Source organism: Oncorhynchus clarkii, chromosome 10, assembly GCF_045791955.1.
Source record: "Oncorhynchus clarkii lewisi isolate Uvic-CL-2024 chromosome 10, UVic_Ocla_1.0, whole genome shotgun sequence".
NCBI lineage: Eukaryota > Metazoa > Chordata > Actinopteri > Salmoniformes > Salmonidae > Oncorhynchus > Oncorhynchus clarkii.
Genome location: NC_092156.1, coordinates 70,019,484 through 70,034,366, shown reverse-complemented (window position 1 = coordinate 70,034,366; position 14,883 = coordinate 70,019,484). Strand labels below are relative to the sequence as shown.

Sequence of the window (14,883 nt, the reverse complement as noted above, 5' to 3'; positions counted from 1 at the left end):
AGTTTGTGTGTGGCAGGCTTACAATGATGGCAAACCAACAACATTTGTGTTTTGCTGACCCTGGTGCCAGAGGTGATACGCAGCTGGAGGTTGAATGTTTGAAGGGGTATGGGACTATAAAATGTTTGGGAACAACTGCCTTAGACAATTACCCCCTCCACAAAAATATACCATATGTTGAATGCTTAGGCCGAGTTTTTTTTAAAGTTATCTGATGGAATTAAATGCATATAAATAGAATGGCATTCCCATTCAAGTTAATTAACCCATTCTATTCATTAGCCATTTGTTTTAACTAGGCAAGACCGTTAAGGACAAAGTATTATTTATAATTACAGCCTAGAACAGTGGGTTAACTGTCTTGTTTAGGGGCAGAATGACAGATACGTATCTTGTCAGGTCAGGGATTCGATCGAGCAACCTTTACAGTTTCTGGCCCAGCCCTTTAACCACTAGGCTACCTGCTGCTCCAAGAACCCACCTGTCGCCCCATTTAAAACAATTTGATTGCCGAAATCTGATCAGATAACATTGGCCGGGGGATTGGACAGTTACTTTTATTTGGTTAGTAAATTATACTGATTACAGTAGAACCCCAGAGTTACTTTTATTTGGTTAGTAAATTATACTGATTACAGTAGAACCCCGATTTATTTCATTTTATAGGTGTAGCCAGCCTACTACAGTAGTTCAATCAACTCCCTTTGCTCTTGGTCGTTTATGCCAATGGAGCCCAGTAGGTGGCGGTATAGGCCTACACATTCCTCATTTTCATTAGTGGCTGGTGCGCTATCACCGTCACAAGAAGCCAGCAGAAACGAACGGGTGAACATTTGACATGAGTTAAGTTATTACAAGACGTAGATAAATTTAACCTTGAGATGTATGTTTTTTCTGTGACATTTATTCATGATAATAGTCATTTCAATGACAACCAGAAATGTACATCAGAATTTGAGTTTAACAAGTTGTCACCTGTCACTTTGTTTTCGTGAAAATAAATATTGTTTTAATGACAATAACTAGTTGCACTTTCTCCAGATTGTGTATGGCCTACGTTCATTGTAAAACGCTTTGTTTGAGTAGAACAACATAAAAAGGTGCCGTTTTATCTTCTATGAATTCTAAAGTTAGTTTCCCCACCATATTTTGAGATTAGGTTATTTTACGGCTCACTTTTCTGCCATGTACAGTATAAAGATGTCAAGCCCAAGACAGATCTCGACAAATGGGTAAATTGAGGCTTAATAAATTGAGGACCCTCCAGCCTTTTTGTCCTCGTCTCAAATCCTTTATACTGATCTATTTTATATGCGTAGAATTAAAAAGCAAATGTACCGGTCTTAGACAATACTGCCATCTTTCAGAAAGTACCAGCCTATACAATGTCATAGTACTTTAAAAAATGTTTATTACTGGAAAACAAAAACGGTTGAGATACATAAATGGGAAATGACATTTGAAATCGCATCACATTTAGCCCTTTGGCGAACACTAGTCATTTACAGTCAGTAAACAGCCCACATTGAAAGCGGTTAGAAAAGGTGTCAAGCAATTAACAGTATCTTCGCAATGTTGACTAACAGCGATAGTTGTGCACGCAGATGAATGGTAATTGTCCGCCACATCCGCAGTTCCTCCACCCCTGGCCCACTACCAAAGGAAAAATGACACAAAAAAAAAGTAATGTGGGTCATTTCATCGGCTTAGTTCTGGGACTATGCTACATATTTAGGTTCATGTCTTACCAGCAGATTGCAGGTACATGCAGGAGTTGCTGGTTGCGGTGCTCTGGCTGTACCAGTTGGTGTAATACATTCCTGAGCGGTCGATCCACATCCAAGTTCCCTGAGAAAACAAAGAGTCATAAGACTTAGCTGTACTACTGTCCCTTACCACTAACAGATATGATATCATACCTAGCTGCATGATTCAAATATCAGAAGCTATTTAAACACAAGGCTCAGAGTGTTTCCCGGCCATGTGCTCTGAGGGAAAACTCTAGGGCCCGGAACTGTTTCTTGACCGGTCACTGTCAGAAAAACTTGGGGCGCTACTTATGCGTAGGTGGCGGAGGTTTTCAGGGCAACCCTTTCTCTCACCTGGAGGTAGAATCCACCTATCCAGGCGGTGGCTCTGTTGGCTGTTCTGGTTATCTGTTGCAGGTAACGATACTCGGGGGAGGAGCTGGCAGAGGCCAGGCTGGCGCCCAGTTCATTGCAATGTTCCTGAAAGAAGAGCAGGGAAGGTGAGGGGTGAGACACGTGCACACACTCACACAGTAGGCCTGCACATTAACAAAAGTGTTGCGCTCCCTCATAGTGACATTACAGTATACAGACACAAACGCACATTTTTTGAAAGTGAACAATTTGCAGTCATAGTAACATATTCAGGTCAAGATTTTAGACACTAAATATATTACATTGAGAAGTGCGTTACCTCGGCTCCGAACCAGGACCGAGGAGTGTTCACAAACATGTAACACTTGGACTGGTAGCTGAACCATCCGTCAGGGCAGAACCTGCGTGCCGCTGTGAAGACGAAAATAAAATGCAACAATGATTTGACATCGCAATACAAGGAGTTGATATTGTCAGGAGTATGAACTTTCCAAAGTAAAACGTTTGATCTCATAATGTAAAACATTAATGTTTATTTAGTCATGCTGGTGATTTTTCCCTCCCTGCTGATGGGAAACCAAAACATTATTTCATTGTGATCATGCATTGCACGGTATACACAGGCATCAATAGTAGAACCAGTGATGGTTAACTTAACATCATTCATCATGGAGAGTCCCTACCTTTATCTTTAGGTGCTGCAGCAGCCACCTCAACTGCCTCATTCTCATCTTCTGAAAAGACACCTAAACACATAATAAGACAAGAATATCACTTTGAAAGCCACCAGCAAATCACAGACAATGAGATTCAATATATGTATTTTCATAGCTAATATTTTATACATGGCCTGTAGTTTAATTCGTTTGTTTTGTACCAATGTGAAGAAATTGTTATTGATCAGGAAATGATGTGATGCTCAAATGAGGTGATGCTCCACCATAGACATTGATGCTCTTGCTTGATTAAAGCCTATAGAGAAGAACTGACCTGGGGCGTCACTCAGCTTCTCCTCTGCTGCAGGAGCCTCAACCTCAACAGCCTCCTCTGCAGAAACATGGAACAAGGAAATCAATTTGACTTTCATTCAACTGGGAATTGGGAGAAATATTGATTCAGTGCTCAATTACTGCTCTCAATACAAACATAATTAGAGCTACAAACCTGGGGCACTTTTTGTCTCTTCTACCGCCACAGCATCGCTCTCCACAGGAACTTAAAGGGGAAAACACAACTATTGTCATTATTCAGTAACAATTAATTACCCTGTGCTGTATTAGTGACATTGTTGAGTATTTGGCTGACTTACCTGCTGCTGCCCTAGCAGAGAGGGCGACACAAAGTAGTGCAAAGATGATCAGAACCTTCATGGTGGTGATGATGGTGGTGCTGCTTGTCTGGATGAAAAGGGAGAGAACGTGTTGGAGAATCAACTAGAGAGAGTGATACACAATAATTTCAGACTATCACTAGACAAGAGTATTTCCCCACAGAAGACAACCTTAAAAATATAGCTAAAAGTTCATCATCACCACAGTAAATACATACATCGAAATGTCTATCAATGTCATCAATGTCTATTGTGGAGCATCACCTTATTTCCTGATCAATTACAATTACTTCACATTGAAATCTGCTGCAAATACTCTTTGTACATATTTGCACGAAGTGAGTGTGAGATTGTGTTGTGTATTATGTGCCTCATTTGTTGATAAATTATATTTGAGGCATTCTGTTTTGTCAGACTTCACATAGGTACGAAACAATGATTTTAACGACCTGTCACCTATAAAATATACCCGTGAAAACAAACATATTTATATAGTATATATAACTCCTTGACATAGTGATTTGCTGGTGGCTAAATAGTAATATCGAGGACTGTTTTATTGTTTGTGCTTTTCCAGAAGAGGATGTACAGACTGAGGCTGTTGAAGAGGTGGCTGCGGCACCTAAAGGTATGTTGACACCTTTTATGATGAATTATGTAAAATAACAACTATCACCTTTACTGGTTCTACGATTGCGGACTTTTTGTACATCGTGCAATGCATGGTCACGCAACGAAAGACTAGTGTTTTTTGGTTTTCTTTTAGCAGGGAGGGGAAAAAACACCAGTATGACTAAATGCACTTTCATGTTTTATATTATGAGATCAAAGTTCATACTCCTGTCAATATCAACTCCTTGTATTACGATGTCAAATAATTGTTGTATTTTATCTGCGTGTTCACAGCGGCACGCAGTTTCTGCCCTGACGGATGGCTCAGCTACCAGTCCAAGTGTTACATGTTTGTGAACACTCCTCGGTCCTGGTTCAACGCTGAGGTAATTCATGCACTTCTCAATTTAATATAGGCCTATTTAAAGCGTCTAAAAGCTTGACGTAAATTCATAACTATTTTATTCTATTTAACCTTCATTTGATCATTGAGTCATACTGAGACCGAGGTCCCTTTTATAGATGAGCCCTGAATTACATAAATTACAGAAAATACACACATCAAAATATAAACACAAAATGCAAGCAAAAGGAAAAACACGGGGCGGGGCGACAGGTAGTTTAGTGGTTAGAGCGTTGATCGAGCTGACAAGATACAAATCTGTCGTTCTGCCCCTGAACAAGGCCGTCATTGTAAATAAGAATTTGTTCTTAACTGACTTGTCTAGTTTAATAAAGGTTCAATAAAAACAAAAACAAACACATTCATCAGTAATAAGGTTCTCAATCAGCTTTCTGAATTGCCCTAGAGACACCTGAACATCAAATTTAAGAACATTTTGAAGATGATTTGCCTAACTCAGTGGAGACCAAAGGAATTTCCTGAGTTCGCCATCCCGAGACCGGGTGTGGTAACTCGTATGTGTAAGGTTTAGTAAGGACGTTAGGTACAGTGGGACTTTTCGTAAAAGGGCTTCATAAATGAAAACATAACAATGTAGATAAGCTATATTGTGTAGGCCTACGATAATAGCAAAGTATGCTTTTTCAAAAATGACTGTGCGTTTGTATGTATGTAGACTATTGACATAATTCAAGAGAACAACGTAGAGTATGAAGATCGGTGAGCACTAAAGCAGCGCAAAATGTCAGATAGGCCTAAAGGTGTTTTTCCCCTCTCCTCTCCAATGTCGCGAGGTCATGGGCCTTTTAGGCTAATCTTAATTTCCCCTTTTTCTCCCCAATCCCCATTCGATTTGAATGTGACTTGTTGGCATAGGAATAACCTACTCTTTCATGATCAACTATCGAATGAATTTAGTCTATAGGCCTAACGGAGTTCCATCTCAGAAAGTTGTTTGCTAATAGCCTAGATTAAACGCAGTAGCTATAGTAATAATGAAAGAGAGAACAAACAATTGCAAGATAGACTAATCGAATAGGAAGTTTAAACAAACCTGGTAGGTCTACGTGTGTTTAGGCTGCTTGACTACAGTGTTGGCAAAATGAATTGTGCCATCGGAAAATTCCTTTCTTAGCCAATATTATAAGCCTACACATAGACTGCTGTCCATAAAAGTTGCAGTAGCCTAAACGTTTCTTTGACAAATTAAACGTATAATCTAATATTTTGGATAATATTGTCGAAAGTGTTTATGCGTGTCCTTGAATTGCGCAACGGGCAATCGGGTATAAACACTTGCAGCATCAATAGCAGGAACAAAAAATACATGATAAGTCTGTCGGAGTTGTCTCACGAACAACTTTATTTTCAAAAAATTAAATATTGTGCATTTATATATAAAGTCAACAATAATCAGATAAAACGAATGATTATTTAGCCTATAATATTCTTTATAACACTGAATTGGCTTCGACTAAAAACGAATAGGTCGATAATTATCATTAGGCTATATGCCTTTTGCCTACCTAACTGTAAAAATCCTAAATACAATCAGAGAAAACAAATCGATATTTATAACATACTTCATAACACTTTTTTACAAAAATAACATTGGCTTATGCTAAAAACGAATAGGCTTTAGGACATGCATTTTGCCTATCGAACTGTACAAGTACTAAATAAGATAATAAAATAAATATAGCAGCCAAAATTAAATAAGTAGCCTACGAAAATAACCTATATTAGCGCAAATCAATAAACAGTGCAAATAAGTCTTTCAAGGTTTGACAGAATATGTTTAGCCTATTCTATAGGTTCTGTCTTTCGAATAAGACGTATCTGGATTTGAATAGGCCTAAAGGCTACATTTAAAATGCAATAAAAAAAAGTGCAATTAGGAACCATTAGGTGTACGTGTCTCACCCCTCACCTCCCCGCTCTTCTTTCAGGAACATTGCAATGAACTGGGCGCCAGCCTGGCCTCCGCCAGCTCCTCCCCCGAGTATCGTTATCTGCAACAGATAACCAGAACAGCCAACAGAGCCACCGCCTGGATCGGTGGATTCTACCTCCAGGTGAGAGAAAGGGTTGCCCGACATAGTGAGTTTTTCACATAGTGAGTTTTTCGACATAGTGACCTGACCAGAAACAATTCTCGGTCCTAGAGCTTCCCCCCCAAGAACAGGAAAAACTCTGTGCCTCAGCATATGCTACTGATATTTTAATCATGCAGCTAGGTATTATATCAGATCTGTTAGTGGTAAGGGACAGCAGTGCAGCTTGTGGTGGTTCATTTCTTTACTATCAAATGAGGGGAGACTAACTTATCACTCAAGTCAGAGTTATACCTAAACTAAATATGTATTAAGTATTAATAAGGGATCAGGTCAGTACAACACACACATATAAAGTTAATCGATTGAGTGCTCTACGATAATGATGGATGGTCAATGAATCACCCTCAGATGATTCATTGAGAGCCCCGAGACAAAAGTACAAAGGTCTTTTATAGCCAAGATACACCCCTTTCAACCTACATGATGAACAACAGATGTATGGAATGGGTCACAATGTTAAGACTAGTATGAAAGATACTTATAATTCACAGCAGACAGTATCTGCTGAAAAAACAGTTATCTTTGTGAAGAGACCAGGTCTGGCCCTGGGGTCATCTCTACCAGGTACCATATAGAACAGAAACATTAACTCATGCTATGGAATGAGGTCTCTTTAGGTTTTATCACCCAAAAGTCATCATAAATCTCCTGTCAGTGTTATCTCCCAGTGGCCCACTTTCTGTTCACAATAGAGTTATACGAACCCTCTATTCGGTTGCAAAAAAACAACCATTTGATGCAATAAAACTATTACAACATAATCTTGCAATTTTGCTCTCACAAGCTGTAGCTAAGAGTTATGACTCTTTGTTTACTCAGGGAACTTGGATGTGGATCGACCGCTCAGGAATGTATTACACCAACTGGTACAGCCAGAGCACCGCAACCAGCAACTCCTGCATGTACCTGCAATCTGCTGGTAAGACATGAACTTAAAGATGTTCAGCCTGGTCTCATGGACTAGACGTAACATAGTAAATGTAAATCCGGAACACTCACATTAGTATGATATTACCTGAAAAATAATGACAGGTAGCCTGGTCCCAGAACTGTATGACGTGTTAAAATATGCCAGATAAAATTACTAAGATTTTTGTTTGTGTTTTTGTAGTGGGCCAGGGCTGGAGGAACCTCGGATGTGGCACACAATACCCATTCATCTGCGTGCACAACTATCGCTGTTAGTCAACAAGATATTGCTAATTGCTTGACACCTTTTCAAACTGCTTTCAACATTGGCTTTGTTTACTACTGACTGTAAGTGACTTTATGTGTTCGCCAACGGGCTAAATGTGATGCAATTTCAAATGTAATTGCCCATTTTATGTACCTCAACCTGTATTGTTGTCCTGTAATAAACATTTTTTTAAGTACTTTATGACATTGCATAGGCTAGTACTTTCTGGAAGATGGCAGTATTGTCTACGATAATCTCTGGCTCTTAAAAGGGGCAATATAACAACATGGATATGGTGCTTTTTGTTGACAGCATAAAATGGGATGAGAAAAGGTTTGAGATGACTGAAAGTCTGGAAAATCTTCAATGTATTTATTGAGTCTTTATTGAGCCTGTCTTTGGCTTGGCTAAGGCTCTGTTAAATCGAGTGAAGGGTGTGGATAGAGGTGTGTTTGGATGGGACATTTGGCACAGAATGTTTTAACGGTCTTATTTGGATAAGAGGGTTTCCAATAGGCAACGGTAAAGAACGTCGCTGACAAATCAAATTGGATTTGTCACATGTGCCAAATACAACACCTTACAGTGAAATACTTCCTTAACCAACAATGTAGTTAGGAAAAATAATTGTATTTACTAAAATAAACTGAAGTAAAAAAAATATATATATATAATAATGAAAGGGCAACAATAAAATAACAGTAGCGAGGCGATACAGGGTGCACCGGTACAGAGTCTGTGTGGGGGGGGCACAGGTTAGTCAAGTTAATTAAGGTAACACGCATTTAAGGTAGGGGGGGCACAGGTTAGTCAAGTTAATCAAGTTAATTAATGTAGGTAAAGTGACTATGCATAGATAATAACAGAGAGGGTAAAAAGGAGTGGGAGTGGCGGGGGGTCAATACAAATAGTCCAGGTAGCCTTTTGATTTGTGGGTAGTGCCTTGCGGTCAGAGGCCGAGCAGTTGCCATACCAGGCAGTGATGCAACCAGGATGCTCTCGGTGGTGCAGCAGATCACGTTGTCTTGGTCATTCTTTTTTTTTTTTTTTTTGAATTTTACCCCTTTTTCTCCCCAATTTTTGTAGTATCCAATTGTTGTAGTAGCTACTATCTTGTCTCATCGCTACAACTCCCGTACGGGCTCGGGAGAGACGAAGGTTGAAAGTCATGCGTCCTCCGATACACAACCAACCAAGCCGCTGCTTCTTTAACACAGCGCACATCCAACCCGGAAGCCAGCCGCACCAATGCGCCAGAGGAAACACCGTGCACCTGGCCACCTTGGCTAGCGTACACTGCGCCCAGCCCGCCACAGGAGTCGCTGGTGCGCGATGAGACAAGGACACCCCTACCGACCAAGCCCTCCCTAACCCGGGCGACGCTAGGCCAATTGTGCGTCACCCCACGGACCTCCCGGTCGCAAACCCAGGACTCTGATGGCACAGCTGGCGCTGCAGTACAGCGCCCTTAACCACTGCGCCACCCGGGAGGCCTCGTCTTGGTCATTCTATATCTGTGGTAAAAACAATAAACATATATGATATACTGGAAATTAATCATTTTACTTTGCACAAGATCTTGAGACTAATACAACCTCCATATAGTTTGTCTGGGGTTAAGATTACTCCAGTGCTCAGTTTATAACATGATAACATGATAACCAATAACCATAAAAATAAAAATAAATGATTTACTCAATGTTAAACAATGTTTCTGCAAACCATAGGAATAATTCATTCGTTTTTCCTCTCTAGCAAGCTGTCGTCAGAGATGACCCAAAATAATATTTAGTGCTCAAAGATTTGACTCTGGATAATAATGCACATTCTAGTCTCCACGCGGTAGGTGGCGCTTTCTAGCTTTCTGTCTAAACTTTCTGAACGCTGATCGGATGCGTGCGCAAAGACACAGTTATTAAAGATGGCGGCGCATTGACAACAATCCAGGTATTCTTACAAATATTACTACTTCGTGAACAAGCTGGGGACAAAATCGTTTATTAGACATTTTGAATCGTCATAGCTATCAGTAGTTGTGACCAGGTTTCACAAAAACAAGTGTTTAAAATGTCGGTAACGCGTGTTTTGCATCAACGGATAAGCTCTGTCATGGGCATACTAGCCTCAGCTGCTGTGACCGAGATTTGCAAGTTAGTGGACGATTGCTGTGGAGCGTTACGTGTAGAAGTCTCTCAAAGCAAGGAGCAAATCCTATTGCTAGAGAAGCAACTCAGCCTGGCGGAGTCGAGGTACAGGTCGGTGAGTGGCAAAGGGCTGACGCCTGTCACCGGCGACTCACCAATAATCAACAGTTCGTCGGGCGATTCACCCGCGGCGAATGCCGATGATGCGGACGAAGACGAAGGTAGGCTACCGATTTTTTCTAAATGCCTGTTGTCAGCCTTTGAGCTAATGATTTGCCAAGAATTGGTCAAGTTGACCTCTCACTCTCGCTTTTCCAGTTAACACTCTTGAGGTGGACGGTGTCAATGGCAATCAGCACGCTCTGTGGAAAGAGGTATCCACAGCACCAACTGATGAGGCTGGGCCCCTCACACTGACCCCTGGCCCCATAGTCAGTTCCAATGAGAACACTGGGCCCCCCGCAATGACCCCTGACCCCATAGTCATTTCCAGTGACATACCCAGAAAGGTAAGAAACTGTACACATAGTAAATAACATTTTTGTGGATAAAAATATACTATATATACAAAAGTATGTGGACACCCCTTCAAATTAGTGGATTCGGCTATTTCAGCGACACAGTTGTTGACAGGTGTATAAAATCGAGCACACAGCCATGCAATCTCCATAGACAAACATTGGCAGTATAATGGCCTTACTGAAGAGCTCATTGACTTTCAACATGGCACCATCATAGGATGCCACCTTTCCAGGAAGTCAGTTTGTCAAATTTTTGCCCTGCTAGAGCTGCACCAATCAACTGTCAGTGCTGTTATTGTGAAGTGGAAAAGTCTAGGAGCAACAATGGCTCAGCTGCGAAGTCGTAGGCCACACAAGCTCACAGAAGGGGACCGCCGAGTGCTGAAGCGCACAGAGTGTAAAAATCGTCTGTCCTTGGTTGCAACACTCACTACCGAGTACCAACTGCCTCTGGAAGCAACGTCAGCACAATAACTGTTCGTCAGAAGCTTCATGAAATGGGCTTCCATGGCAGAGCAGCCACACACAAGCCTAAGATCATCATGCACAGTGCCAAGCGCCAGCTGGAGTGGTGTAAAGCTCGCTGCCATTGGACTCTGGAGCAGTGGAAACTCATTCTCTGGAGTGATGAATCACACTTCACCATCTGGCAGTCCAAAGGAATAATCTGCCTGCCCCAATGTGTAGTATGAACTGTGTCAGAAAATAACGGTGGAAGAGGAATAATGGTCTGGGGCTGTTTTTCTAGTGGAAAGTCTGTTATAACAGCAAAGGGGGACAAACAGGTGTCCACATACTTTTGATAATGTTTTTGTAGAGTAGACAGGACATGGCTTTCTGATGTATTAATGTAGGAAACAAAGAATTGTCATTTCTATACAAAACATTTTGTATCTGCATGTTGCTGAACTATTGGTCCCCAATTTGGGACCATGTAGAATTTGCGTCTCGGGATTTTCGGACCATTTTCTCTTTATTATTGACTATTCATTATTGTCTTTGTTTTTCCACAGCAACATATTACCAGTTTCCGAGTTGGTGAAACTCCCAAGATACAACCGTGCACCACGTGCTGCTCCCTCTACCACTGCCCCTTCTGCCGACCGTCTGCGTTCAAACCCAACGAGTTACACCGGATCATCCCACACATCCAGAGCCACCTGAAAAGTGCAGTTCAGAATGACGGTGAGGGGAACTTTGGAAACCGCAGTGTCAGAAAATAACAATTTCCTTGTACTCAGTAATGCTTTGTAGTTGTTCAATTGAGTTGTGCGAATGCCATGTTGTACGTGCTAATGTCCTTGTACACTTGACTTTTTAAAGTCACTATCTAACATTATTTTTTTTATACTGATTGTTTTATTGTCACCCTTTTCTGTCAGAGTACATCGTCTACAACTGCAAACTGACGTGCAGAGACTACCCTCACTACCACTGCAGCTATTGTGACCATGTACTCTGCAGAAAAGCGTTGTTTATAGAACATTTCAGAGCTTGCAGAAAGCGGAACGGGACTCAAACACCTGCCCGTGTCCCAGCTCAATCTGTTGCTCCGCCCCTCCAGCAACATCCCTCTCCAGCCCAGAGACCTCTCGCCCATGCAACATCCACACCTGCCCGTGTCCAAGCTCAATCTCCATCTGTTGCTCCGCCCCTCCAGCAACATCCCTCTCCAGCCCAGAGACCTCTCGCCCATGCAACATCCACACCTGTCCTGCCTCTCACATCTATACCTGCTGTCCCTTCCAGCTCCAGACCTGCCACCCCTCCGAGCTTACCAGTCGCTCTTCAAACTCTAAACACAGACACACCTCTAATGGAAAAAACAGATGCTTCTGCCAGTCACAATCCGGTCACACACCAGGATTCGGAACCCTCCTCGCCCGAAGTGTACAGCTGCCCTCCGACGCCGCAGATTGAGACCGAGAGACCGCAAAGACCTTCCCAAAGGGACGCAGTTCCTGTACAGACTCAGTGTGACCACTGCGGCATCATCCTAAACAAGAAGAACTTCAAGGTTCACATGAAGAGGAAACACCACAAAGAGTACATCGCTGCAGAGAACGAGGAGGCCCTGAGGAGATACCTGGCCGAATCCAAGATGGACGTGCCACCCTGGTGCCGTGCCACCAAGGTCCAGTGCGATCTCTGCGGAATCAGGCTGAACAAGAAGAATTTCAAGAACCACATGAAGAGGAAACACAAGGTGATCGTGACGGCGTCTGCCTTCCAGGAAGCTTTCGACCGGTGCCTGGGCGAACAAGGCCTGTTGGTGGTCGAGAGCTCGTTGCCCGGCTACACTTATACTAGGACGCAGGAAAGAGGAAGGCGGGGGGAAGAGCGTGACGATGACCTCTTTCCGTACATCGACATGGAAGAAGAACAAAGCGACAGGTTCCCGGACACAGGCGCACTACTGGCCCAGGAAACGGACCTGGCGACCCAGCAGTTGCAAGGAAAGAGAGTGCTGCCTGGAATGGTAAGCTGTCAATGATTGGGTTTAATATGGTTGGGCTTATAGAGGGTAGGGGAGAGAGGTAGGCCAAATGAAAAGACAATGTCTGATTATCTCACTGATTCAATACAACTCAGAGATCAGTACTCTAGAACCTAACTATTCACTCACCTCTTCTTTATTCCCAGAATCCCCAGAGGTACCATGGTCTGGGGAAACCTCATCTCCTGGAGGTAAGTAACAGTACCTGTAGATTTATCTCACATAGAACAACCAGAAAATCACTTTCCTTCTTTCCTAATATCAGATTTAAATCAAAGTTTATTTATCACGTGCGCCGAATACAACAGGTGTAGTAGACCTTACAGTGAAATACTTACTTACAGGCTCTAACCAATTGTGCAAAAAAGGTATCAGGTGAACAATAGGTAGGTAAAGAAATAAAACAACAGTAAAAAGACAGGCTATATACAGTAGTGAGGCTATAAAAGTAGAGAGGCTACATACAGACACCGGTTAGTCAGGCTGATTGAGGTAGTATGTACATGTAGATATGGTTAAAGTGACTATGCATATATGATGAACAGAGAGTAGCAGTAGCGTAAAAGAGGGGTTGGTGGGTGGGACACAATTCAGATTCAGCCCAGTTAGCCAAACCGCTGACTCTTTGTTTTTGATACTCCATACAGGATTCAACTGAAAATAACGATTGGATTACCATTCATATAATAAATAGACTTATGTTATGATGATTCCTCACGAAACTAGAACCAAAAAAATACAGGGATTTGGGGGATATTCACAATGTAATCTATAGAAGGGTTCTTAAATATGATTTATGATACAAATGTCAACAATCCTTCCTCCAAAGGACACCAATATTGATTAAATTGAGTGAAAATCCCCCAAGTCATAATTTTTGTTTCTAGTTTTGTGAGGAATCACCCATAAATGCCTTCTGGAGTTTGACATGTAGCCTACCTAGTGACTTTCCTGGCCTCTTTTATATACAACTCCACTGCTTTAGGCACCGAATGTTCAACAACAAACACTTCACCAAAATAGGCAGCTAAAACACTGGAACCATTGAAATGATGCACTTTCTTGCAGCTTCCTCTTGAGTCGCTGGTGTGGATCTTCCGGGACGTACTGCGTGTGGATGGAAAGAGAGGCTACTGGAACCTGTCTCTGGTCTGCAGAACCTTCAATGCCATCCTGACAAATGAAATCATCAGGAAGTACTCCACAGGGAAGGTTAGTATCGACAACAACATACGTCAAAAAAAAATATATATGGTAAACGGGCAAAAAATATATATTTGTTCATTCAATGTCATGCAGTGTTTGTTCTGAGGACAGTTTCATGTACCATGTGTTTCCAGATAAAGGAATGTGTCTGACAATCTGTTCCGTGTTTCTTTTAGAGATCTGATCCTGAACCCCAGTAGTTACTGAAAGGAGGAGAAGCCAGTACATTGTGCTTACAGGTTACTGTGAATGACATAATGTGCTAATATGCTCACTGCATACACACCTATTACCAATGTTATTACTACCAATGTTTATTTTTTTTTTATTTACAACGTTCTCATTTATTGTAAAAACAAAAAGCAAAACGTTATCTAGTTGTTTTGCTATTGCTGAGGACTATCTGAAATCCCATTGGCTATTTATCCATTCTATATTCAGATTTTGTATATCTTTTTACTGTTACATTGTTCAGAGTTAGAGTGCATTCTCAGTGTGGTGCTTCAGTTAGTTTGGAGACTACTAACCCTTAGCCTACTCATCAAATGACTTACTTTTAATTGAAGGAATGTATTTATTCCTTTATAATTCCGTTGTATTCTGATTTTGTATTTTTGTACTTGAACTAAATAGTAAAATCATTTTTGGATGACGGTGTGTGTTTTGATTTAATTCACAACAGGCTGGTTTTTAAAACATTTGATTGCTTTTTAGTAGGAGCAACATACAATATGATTCAGCAGCAGGTGGCAA

The 14,883-nt window shown here is 41.5% G+C and overlaps 3 protein-coding genes across 3 annotated transcripts; 2 read left to right on the top strand and 1 right to left on the bottom strand.

Annotated features, from left to right (window-relative positions):
• Positions 1 to 1,579: 1,579 nt before the first annotated feature.
• LOC139419723 (ladderlectin-like) lies at positions 1,580 to 3,493 on the bottom strand. Its single transcript, XM_071169711.1, has 8 exons — positions 3,433 to 3,493; positions 3,288 to 3,338; positions 3,114 to 3,170; positions 2,807 to 2,869; positions 2,443 to 2,534; positions 2,103 to 2,228; positions 1,749 to 1,848; positions 1,580 to 1,653 (listed from the first exon to the last, which is right to left on the bottom strand). Exons 1-8 carry the CDS (start codon positions 3,491 to 3,493, stop codon positions 1,580 to 1,582), a joined length of 624 nt encoding a protein of 207 aa, XP_071025812.1.
• Positions 3,492 to 7,770, top strand: LOC139419323 (ladderlectin-like). Its single transcript, XM_071169267.1, has 7 exons — positions 3,492 to 3,541; positions 3,868 to 3,878; positions 4,031 to 4,081; positions 4,360 to 4,451; positions 6,418 to 6,543; positions 7,405 to 7,504; positions 7,697 to 7,770. Exons 1-7 carry the CDS (start codon positions 3,492 to 3,494, stop codon positions 7,768 to 7,770), a joined length of 504 nt encoding a protein of 167 aa, XP_071025368.1.
• A 1,878-nt stretch (positions 7,771 to 9,648) lies between these two features.
• LOC139419096 (uncharacterized) lies at positions 9,649 to 14,782 on the top strand. The gene is made up of 7 exons (XM_071169025.1): positions 9,649 to 10,127; positions 10,225 to 10,415; positions 11,441 to 11,612; positions 11,810 to 12,906; positions 13,071 to 13,115; positions 13,993 to 14,136; positions 14,307 to 14,782. The coding sequence occupies exons 1-7, from the start codon at positions 9,830 to 9,832 to the stop codon at positions 14,328 to 14,330; spliced, it is 1,971 nt and encodes a 656-aa protein (XP_071025126.1). The 5' UTR covers positions 9,649 to 9,829; the 3' UTR covers positions 14,331 to 14,782.
• Positions 14,783 to 14,883: the final 101 nt, after the last annotated feature.